The sequence below is a fragment of the Cannabis sativa genome, chromosome 2 (assembly GCF_029168945.1).
Source record: "Cannabis sativa cultivar Pink pepper isolate KNU-18-1 chromosome 2, ASM2916894v1, whole genome shotgun sequence".
NCBI lineage: Eukaryota > Viridiplantae > Streptophyta > Magnoliopsida > Rosales > Cannabaceae > Cannabis > Cannabis sativa.
Window position 1 is genome coordinate 73,693,492 of NC_083602.1, and position 10,762 is coordinate 73,704,253.

Genomic DNA, 10,762 nt, shown 5'->3' on the forward strand with positions numbered 1-10,762 from the left:
TCTTAATCTTAGATTATATCTCAAATTTTAAATATTTTTTTAACATTTTTAAGACATTAGAGAAAATTCATTAGTTTATTCTTTTATTATTAATTAATATGTTTTTTTAAAAAAAATTGATTATTATTTTTAAATATCTTAATTAAAAAAAAACAAAAAAAATATATAAAAAAAAAATGTGATATTTTAGTTATGAGAAAATTATATTTGATTTAAGTTTGAATATTTTTTATAATTTATTTTTTATTTTCTCTTTTTTTAAAATACTTTATATTTTTTATATAAAATTAAAGTAATAGTAAAATATCCATTTGTCAATTTATGTTCTTTTATAGAAAAATTATTAAAATAATAGTAAAATATCAATTTGTAGATTTATGCTTTAATAAGATATTAAAATTGAGAGAATTGAGGAGAGAATAGTGTTGCCCCTGATTTTGCCTAAAATACGTGGACCTGTATGAAGACAACACTGTTGGTTTTTATGCCCTAAATAAAACTCATTTCATATAATCAGATTTACTTATTAATAAAGATCAGAAATAACATTTTATGTTGCATGGTTCACATGATTTATTTCATGATTATATGTGTATATAATGTATGAATTCTTTTTAAGTCCAGAACATATGAGTTTGTTAAAGATTATAGTGTTGTCAGCAGAGTGGAATATAATCTTAATAATATGTTCAAAAGTTTATTCCCTGATTTGTCAGAACACTGGATTTAGACTGACATGATATAATCAGCGATAGGTATTCTTACACCTTGGAAAAGTGTTATGTCTTATCCAGGACATTGGCAAAGTTTACCAGTATCGGATGTATGGAGTATACATCGGAAGGGACCGATATTGAACTTTGATTAGATATATTAAAACTTACCGTAATATCTATTCAATTCAATATCACCTGTTGATCCTAGATCAAATGATCTTAATCCTGATATGGTTAGGTTCAATCTCAAGAGTGTTACTCGTGTTCTTTGATTTGTTAGTTAAGCCTACTTTTGGGTCAGGGTGATACGTACATTTTGGGAACACGGTAGTGCAATTGAGTGGGAGCGCTAACATAAATATGAAATCTATAGCTTCTATTTGGCAAATAGAAAGTAAAGGATGATTTCCTTTGAGCTTAACCAAACGAAGATAAATGGTGGAGATCTCATTTCACATAGCTGAAATATCATTTATACAGGGTTAAGTGTTTTAAGGATAAAATACATTGAAGGTGTAGCGGTAACAGTAGTGCCTTTTCAATGTAGATCATCTATATAGAGGATCATTGATCACATTAGGGTTATAACAATAGATAACTAATAACGTGTCTATATCGTGGAACATATAGAGCGTTCTATATGACTGAGAGTGCAATTCCAAGTTCTAAGTGTGGATTCAATGAGGAATTAATAAGTTAGGGAATTTACTTGGTAAATTCGGTTCAACTTATTGGAAGCTCGGTTATATAGACCCATGGTCCCCGTACTAGTTGAGACTATATTGCTTGTAAGACTAAGTTAAGTGATTATAATTCTGAAAGTTAGACTATGTCTACTTTATGAATTTTCACTAAGCAAGGGCGAAATTGTAAAGAAAAGAGATTTTAGGTTTATTTATTGATTAAGAGACTTTATTTGTCTAAATTAATAAATATATTAAATGGCAATATTATTTAATAATTATTTCCAAGTTATTAAATAATTAGAATTGGCTTTAAAAGGTTAAATTGGAAAATTGGCATTTTTGAGAAAATAGGAATGGAAAATAACAAAATGGGAAAGTTGCAAAATGAGGCCCATTATTTTAATGCCATACAATTCTAACCTAAACCTAGAGGGTTTTCTATAAATAGAAAGTGTTGGCTTGAGGAAACAAACACACATCTTTGATCACTTTGTTTCTCTCAGAAAATGCGTCACACGCCTCTCTCTCTTTTCTTCTCTCTAATTTTCGAAACCTTTGAGTGAATGAGTAGTGCCCACACACATCAAGTGGTATCTCAATCATAGTATGTAAGACTATGGAATTTCTGCATCAAAGAAGGAGAAAAGAAGATCCAGGTTCAGATCTTGGTGATGCTCTGCTACAGAAAGGAATTAAGGGCTAGAGATCTGAACGGAAGGAGTCATATTATTCCGCTGCACCCACTGTAAGGTTTTCTAACTTTATATGTGTTTATTTTCATTGTTTTAGAATTCATATTAGGTTGTTAATCTAACATACATGATAGTAAATAGATCCTGGTAAAATTATATCCAACAAACACGTGGAGCTGAGAGGATCAGCCCTTAAAGAAATCAACCAAGTCTTAGGCAATAGAGGAGTGTCTCTGGAAAGATGACTCCCAGAGACGATATGAGAAGGATCTTTATGCTCCCGGAGGCCAGGGCCATACTAAGGCAGCTTCGGGAGGTACTGGACTCTATTGAACAATCACCTCGCATTTAATGCCGCATGGGGGAAGACGTATTGAAACTACCATAAACGATATGACTAATGGCGTAACCCCTCTTTTGCAGCTATTACGCTGTGATTAATAAGGCTAATGCCGGCTACTTTATAAGGAATCACGTCAATCAAGAGGAGATAAAAGATTATATCCACCTAACCCCTAAGATACCTACTGTATAGGTCATGTATTTCCTATTTTGTATCTGCTAGGAATATGTGCCCGTACTGAACCTGCACAGAAAGACAAGTGATTCAGTTCTAGGGATCTCCCTAGAAAAATACTATAAATACCCCACAAACACACTGAGAAAAGGGTCGAGAATTCTGGGTTCATAGGAATCAAAGAGAGAAAATAGGAGAAATATTCACCAAGAAAATTCTCTGTAATAAATACTCTCATTAATAACAAAGACTCGTGGACTAAGGCTAATTAACGCCCCAACCACGTAAAAATCTCATGCATTAAACTTTATACAGCTTTCTTATATATATTATTTAATTGGCTGCCGAATACCTCGGTCAACATTTTGGTGCTTTCATTGAGAGCTGAAGGAAGCGTCTTCAACAGACAATAACCTTATAAACTGGCAACAATGGTGGAAACTCGCAACACACATCAGCCCCGTCCTCCTCAAGATGCTCAAAATCTGGAGGACGAGGAAGTGGCCTCAAGAGTCAACATGGATTTTGAGGAGCAAGAGGAGGCCAATGATGACGAGTACGAGGAAAACTTTGACGAATATGACGCATACGACGAAGGCTGTTACACGGAGCCACTGCTCTTAAGGAAAAAGGCTGCTGATCATGATGCTGAGATCGCAGCCCAAAAAGAACAAAATAAAAAGATGCAAGAGGTGATGGTCGTTATGGAAAAAGCCATGGAGACAGCAGTGATCCATATACACCTTAAGGCCATCCCAGTAGGACTCGAGGAAATGCCAGAAGAGTCCTCTCCAAGCACTCAGAAGCACAAGCCCAGGGAACCAAGTCCTATACGGTATCCCTATGAAGAAAATCAACGGAAAACCCCTACTTCCATCCTAGGGAGAAAGAAAAAGGTGCAAGATCTGCAAAAGGTTCGCTCAGATTTCTCGAGAGGGAAAGGTCCGCAGAGGGGCAGACTCCAAAAAGGGAGTCTTGGCCCTCAGGATCGAGAGGACCGAAAAGGCATTTCTGTGCACCAGGAACCCAAGGAGAAAGGAAGAGGGAACCGAAGATACCCTCCTGTTGATTTAAGACACCAAATCAACGAAAAGCATGGTGATTTGCAGGATCACTTGGACAAAAAGAAACACATGCCGGCAGTCTCCGCAGGAACGCTGAATGAAGGAATTATGGCTGAGTTGGCAATAGTAGTAAAGACATTGCTCGAGTCTCCCGGAGGCTAAAAGGGGATGACTGAGACTCTGATTGTGAGGATCGAGAGTCGTGCGCCCGACACATTTTGGAGGCAGAGCTCCCCAAAAATTTTAAGATGCCCGAGATGGCAGCCTACACCGGGGGCTCAGACCCCAGCGATCATGTCTCAGTTTAATCGAGTAATGACGGTTATGAGAGTCAGCAATGATGCCAAGTGTTTATGCTTTCCACTAACGTTGAGTGGTTCCGCTGAAGAATGGTTCAAAAAGTTGGAACTAGGATCTGTGGATTGCTGGAACAAGTTGCAAGTTAGTTTCCGGAGACAGTTTGTCGCAGCGAGAAAGATTAATCTCGAAGTCAGTGCCTTGACTAACATCAAGCAACTACCCGCAAAAACATTGAAAAATTTCATAAAGAGGTTCAAGGAAGAAGCCTCAAAAACTAAGAAAGTTGATGACAGACAACAGCTTGCACTTCTTCAAGCTGGAATCCGTACAGGAACCCCATTCTGGAATGAATTGCAACAAGAAGGAGCTGCTAACCTCCAGGATTTTCAGAAGAGAGTCCCAAAGTACATCAACTTGGAAGAAGCCCAAATAGTGGCCTACGGAGGATACTACCCAACTGGAGTGGCAGGATATGTACCCGGAGTTCAACTCTCAGGAACCCTACCTCAGGCTACTCCACAAATAAGCGGTATACAGTTCTCCGCTACCCCAGGATACAATTAGAGCCAAACCTTGGCTCCCGCATCTTCGCATTACGGGAACCCCTCAGGGATAAGCGGACAAATCCCGTCTCACTCTGCTCCTACTGTGAGCCTAACCGGACCTGCTCAAGGCTCTCGGAGCAAGAGGTCCTTAAAAGGCGGCAACCGAACAGAGTACAAGCGTCAAAAAGGGGGTATACTCCCCAATACACCCAGTACACGGAGTTGACGAACACGCAAGAGCGAGTGCACTTCGCCACAAGCCAAAATACGCACTACTAGAGGCCTCCTCCTCTGTACAGAGACAGTTCGCGGAGGGATCCCAGCAAAAGATGCGAATACCACAACGACATCGGACAGAGTACCAATGAGTGCAAAAATCTGAAAGATGAGATTGAAAACTTAATCCGATTGGGTCACCTATATGAGTGGATCAAGAACCGGCTGCCCCATCTCAACCGGGTTCCAGGAGGGGGTCCATTGCCTCAAGGGACACCAGGAAGTACGCCCGGAGCGTTCACACCAAAAGTACCCTCCAGAGGAGCGATCCCTCAGTAGAACCCTAGCTTGCCACCAAGACCCAACAGAAGAGTGGCTATGATCTCTAGTGGGCCCCATATCGGGGAGACCACTCAAAAAGAGTTGAAGCGCTATGCCGGGGCCATTAAACATGACGAAGTATGGGAAGTCACTCAACTTCTAGCTCAAAGGCGCCGACTCATGGATCAGCCAATTACTTTCACGGAAGAAGACGCAAAGCTGGTGCGTTTCCTTACCATGATCCCCTTGTCATAGAGACTCCCATTGCCAATAAGATCGTGACTAGAATATTGATCGACAATGGGAGTTCCGTGAACTTGTTGATTAAAAAAGCCTTCACAGTAATAGGCCTCACGTACCGGGATCTATCACTGAGTGGTTCCCAGCTCACGAGATTCAATGGAACTATGCTTATCCTAATGGGAAAACTGAGGTTGCCTATCACATTGTGCCAGGATACACCCCAGAGTACTTTCAAGTACTGCACATTTGTGGTGGTAGACTGCCCAACTACATATAACGCAATCCTTGGGTAGCCGGCCTTGGTGGATTTTGGCGCAATTACGTCCATTCAGCACTTGTGCCTAAAATTTCCCACCCAAGAGGCCGGAGTGGGGACCGTGAGGGGCAATCAAGGTGAGGTCAGGCAGTGTTATAATGTCGCGACCCATTTACAAGTGTTAATGGTCCGTAAAAGTATCGACCAAGAATTGGCAGAAGAGGATGAGTTGGATCCCCGTGTGGGATTCGAAAAAATTGTAGAACCCATGGAAGACGTCGAGGAAGTGCCAGTGTGCTACCTCGACCCTACCAAGATCCTCCAACTGGGAAAGAGCCTAGAACCAAAGGAGAAAGATAAAATTGTTAAAGCACTAAGGGCAGCTACGGATGTTTTTGTGTGGTGCCAAGGAGATATGATCAGCATAAGTCCGCATGTGATTACCCATGTCTTGAACGTTAATTTGGACATGCTGCCAGTTCAACAGAAGCGGCGACCTCTTGATCCAATAAAGGCAGAGGCCCTGGAAAAAGAGGTGGACAAGCTACTGGCTAATGGCCTGATCCGGGATGTGTATTATCTGGAGTGGCTAGACAATCCCGTACTGGTGCCCAAGCCGAATGCGACCTGGCGGGTGGACATAGACTTTACCGATCTAAACAAAGCCTGCCCAAAAGACTGCTTCCCTTTACCCCGGATTGACCAGATGGTGGACGCCACCTCCGGGTTCAAGCTATCATCCTTCATGGATGCCTACGCCGCCTATAACCAGATTAAGATGCACGTTGCGGATCAAGAATGCACTAGCTTTCGGACCAATAAGGGGGTATACAACTACTTGGTCATGCCCTTCGGGCTAAAAAATGCTGGCGCAATATATCAGAAAATGGTCAACCAGATGTTCAAAGGCCTTTTGGGACGGAACATGGAAGTTTACATGGACGACATGTTGGTCAAATCAAAAGCATGTGGAAGTCATGCAGACGACCTCGCGGAATGCTTCGAAGTGGTCCGGAGGTATGGAATGAAACTTAACCCAAAGAAGTGCACTTTCGGAGATAAATTAGGGAAATTTCTGGGATTTATCGTTAGCCAAAGAGGAATAGAGGCAAACTCGGAAAAAATTCAAGCTTTACTGAACATGCCTTCTCCCAAGAAGCACAAAGATGTTCAAAGCTTGACCGGAAAAGTTGTTGCCCTGAGCCAATTTATTTCCCGTTCAACAGACAAGTGCATTCCCTTCTTCAACATTCTGAAGAAATGTCAGAAATTTGAGTGGACTATAGAATGTGAGGAGGCATTCAAAAAGTTAAAAGAACACATGGCCAAACCTCCGATTCTGTCAAAGCCGGTCCACGGAGAGGATTTGTTACTATACTTGGCCGTCTTCGAGAATGCGGTCAGCGCAGCCTTAGTTCGGGAAGAAGAAAAAATCCAACACCACGTGTACTATGTCTGCAAGCGTATGATAGGGGCTGAAATACGGTATCCGGTGCTTGAAAAGCTAGTTTTTTGCCTCCTGGTGGCTTCAAGAAAGTTAAGACCCTACTTCCAGGCTCACCCCATCAAGGTATTAACAAACCATCCGCTCTGGCATGTCCTACAGAAGTCGGAAGTCTCCAGAAGACTCCTCGAGTGGGCTATGGAGTTAAGCTAGTTCGACATACATTACATACTACGCACTTCTATAAAAGGACAAGCGCTAGCTGACTTCATAACAGAGTGCAACGAAGCTAAAGCTAGCACAAACGTAACAGTGCCACAAACCCAACATGGAAAGTATTCGTGGACGGAGCGTCCAACAAAAATGGATCCGGGGCTGGGATAGCGATGATCTCTCCGAACGGATTTCAACTCCAGGTGGCTCTGCGTTTCGAATTTCTGGCTTCCAATAATGAAGCTGAATACGAAGCCCTAATTGCAGGGCTGAAGTTAGCAAAAGCCGTAGGAGCCACGAGAGTAGAAGTCTTCAGCGATTCGCAGTTGGTGGTAAACCAAGTGTCGGGAGAATATCAAACGCGTGGAGAAAAAATGGTTACATATGTAGCAATTGTCCGGGAGCTACTCCATGAGTTCACGGATTATAAAGTGGAAACAATCCCCAGAGAAAAGAATGCCCACGCGGATTGTTTGGCTAAGTTAGCATCAGACAGTGAGGTTGAGAAACTGGGGGTGGTGCTCGTTGAACGCCTCACGGAACCAAGCATCAGAGCCAAAAATATTATCGCAACAGTTGAGCCAAAGCGAAACTGGATGATCCCCATCATCGAATACATAACCAAAGGCGAGTTGCCTCAAGAAAGGGCATTGTCCAGAAGGGTACAGTACCAAGCGCACCGATATGTGATGATGGATAACATTCTCTACCGAAGAGGACTCAGCATGCCATGCCTAAGGTGTGTATCGGACCATGAAGCTAAGCAAATTATGCTAGAGGTCCATGAGGGGTTCTGCGGAGGTCATACAGGAGGCCCGAGTCTCTCAAAGAAAATATTGAGACAAGGATAGTTCTGGCCAACAATGAAAAACGATTGTATAGACTATGTCCTGAAATGTAATTCGTGACAAAGATTCGTGAATATACCAAGAGCCCCGCCCAGTGAGATCACCCTGATGACTAGCCCTGGCCCTTCACGATGTTGGGGATAGATCTTATTGGATCACTATCAATAGGAAAGGGAGGGGTAAAGTATGTGATAGTAGCAGTAGACTACTTCACAAAGTGGACAGAGGCTGAGCAAATGAAGACTATAACTGCTAAAAAAGCACTAGACTTTGTTATCAAAAACATAGTGTGTCGAGATGGCTTGCCTCATAAGATAGTCTCAGAAAATGGGAAGCAGTTTGACTGCGAAGAATTTACCGACTTCTGCAACCAACACGGAGTCATCAAAACCTTCTCCGCAGTGGCAAATCCACAAACAAATGGACAAGCAAAAGCCGTCAATAAAATCCTAAAAGGTCACCCTAAAGAAGAAGCTGCTGGCCTACAAAAACAATTGGCCTGAAGAATTGCCAAGAGTGTAGTGGGCCTACCGGACAACCCCAAGAACCACAACCGACCACTCGCTGTTCTCAATGGCATACGGTTGTGAGGCCATGGTCCCAGTTGAAACGTTATTTCCATCACATAGGAGGACGACTTACGATCCAGCAACAAACAAGGCTTTATTACAAGAAGCGCTGGATCAAATTGATGAACTGCGGGATGAGTCTTAAATACGAATGGCAGCTTATCACAAGAAGATGGCCAAACACTTCAACTCAAAGGTCAAAAATAGAAAATTCACTATTAGTGACCTAGTCCTAAGAAGGGTCTTTCCAGCCACTCAGGAACCCGGAGTGGGGGTACTTGGGCCAAATTGGGAAGGACCGTTACAAGCTTATGTTTTGTAAACTAAATTTGTACCGTACAAGTATATGCAACCTCTAAATTAAAAATTTGTAAAACTGAGTGACCTAAAAACAATTTTCATGTCACTCAGGGTTGTAGTAAAGCATACCACAAGGGAAAATGTAAAACAGACCAAAAGCTTAACAAAGTTAAAAGTTGAATATGTATTCAAACGTGAATATAAAGTGTTCAAATCCCAAAGAAAAGCTCTAAAAAAGATAAAGGCCTGGGGACGGGCCTTAAATGTCTCCCATTAAGAAAATATATAATAAGTAAATTGTCTTAGAGGGGGGAGAAGGATTAAATACATATAAAAAAGAAAAAAGAGAGATAATGATAATGGTAATGGTGATAAACAACTGGCTTAATCAACTCGTGGTCGAAGGCGAGGCCCCTGCGCTCCACCAGCAAGGCGTCAAGTCTTTTCTTCTTCTCCCAAAAGCGGACAAGGACCTCTTCAGGCTTGGGATAGAAGTCGAGCTTAAGGTTCTGGCCGTTAGTCTGCCAGGCCATAAAGACACCGTCGTCAAAGCGTTTGTTGCAGTGCTGGCAGGTAACTGGGGCCAGGAGGGCATCTCTTTTTGCCTTCTTTTCTGTCTGCTCCTTGAAGTCACGAAGCTCCTTCACCTCAACGGTCAAGTTGGGTGTCATTTTTAAATCAGCCTAGTGCAGCTCCTCTAAGGACTTCAGCTTGGCAGTCAGATCTTTAACCGCCTCCTTGGCCTCCCGAAGCTCGCGCCTCGCCTTAGTCACAGCCTCATCCTAGGTCCTCAGGGCATCATCCTTTGCCTTTAACTCCTCCGCCTTGGCCTTCAATGCCTCCTGGTGCCTCCGCTCTATCTGAGCCTCCCTCTGCTGGGCCTCCTCCCAAAAAGCTTTCTTCTCAGCCGCCAAGTCTCTTAGACTCTTCATGGCCTCATCCATGCCCCCAAATTCAAACATGATGTACCCATGATCGATTAAAGTCTTTGAGAGGCGACTGGCCTCTGCAGCAATCTGGCAATATAAGAAAAATGAGTAAGTACGGGAGATCAGGTGCCATAAAGCAAAGCCCAAGAACACTAATAGATAGACTTACAGCAGTCATAGCAACGCTAATATCCTGCATCTGGTAAATTGAGTTCGTGGAAGCGCAGGCTGCATATCTCTTTGTCGGGAGCTGGGTCAGGTTGGAGACAAAGTGGCTCATCAACTCTGAGGCAAAGGGAGCGAGAGTTGGCCAAATGAAGCGGTTGAATCAGTCTGTCAGGGGGTCCATGTTCAGGTCCCAGGCGTTCCCAAAGGTCTCACTACGCGAGGAATTCTCTTGGGCCTCCCTTAAAACCTTTTTCAAGGCCTCCACCTCAGCGTTCTTCTTTGTGTATTCAGCCATACCGTAGTTGTGCTTGGCGATCCGGAGCTGTTGTCTCTCTTCATCAGTAGGAACGAGAGTCAGGACAATGCTGGGGGCACAGTATATTCCTCCGCTTCGAGTGGGATCCCCGAGTCAGAGCTGGCGGCCGGAGTATCAACCCTCCTCGGCTTCTTGGTAAACTCAACCTCCACCATCTTGCCCTTGCGCTTCCGGTCTAAAGGGGCAAGGATTTCTCCCTCTTCTTCCTCTTCGGCCTCCCTGTCTTCATCGATCAAGACGATTTGGCCTAAGGTAATGCTTGAAGAAGACCTCCCTGGAGTCACCGTCTGGTCAGGTGCAGGAGGAAGAGCGGAGTCAGGACTGTAAGTCTGGGTGAGAGTCGCCAAAAGCTCCTCCATTGGCCTAGTTGCTTCAAGGAACAAACAAATAAGTGTCAGAATGGCCACGAGAATTTATGC

At 43.0% G+C, this 10,762-nt stretch overlaps 1 protein-coding gene across 1 annotated transcript; it reads left to right on the plus strand.

Annotated features, from left to right (window-relative positions):
- The first annotated feature begins 3,990 nt into the window (after window positions 1-3,990).
- Window positions 3,991-4,539, plus strand: LOC133034506 (uncharacterized). The gene has a single exon (XM_061109600.1). The coding sequence runs from the start codon at window positions 3,991-3,993 to the stop codon at window positions 4,537-4,539; it is 549 nt and encodes a 182-aa protein (XP_060965583.1).
- Window positions 4,540-10,762: the final 6,223 nt, after the last annotated feature.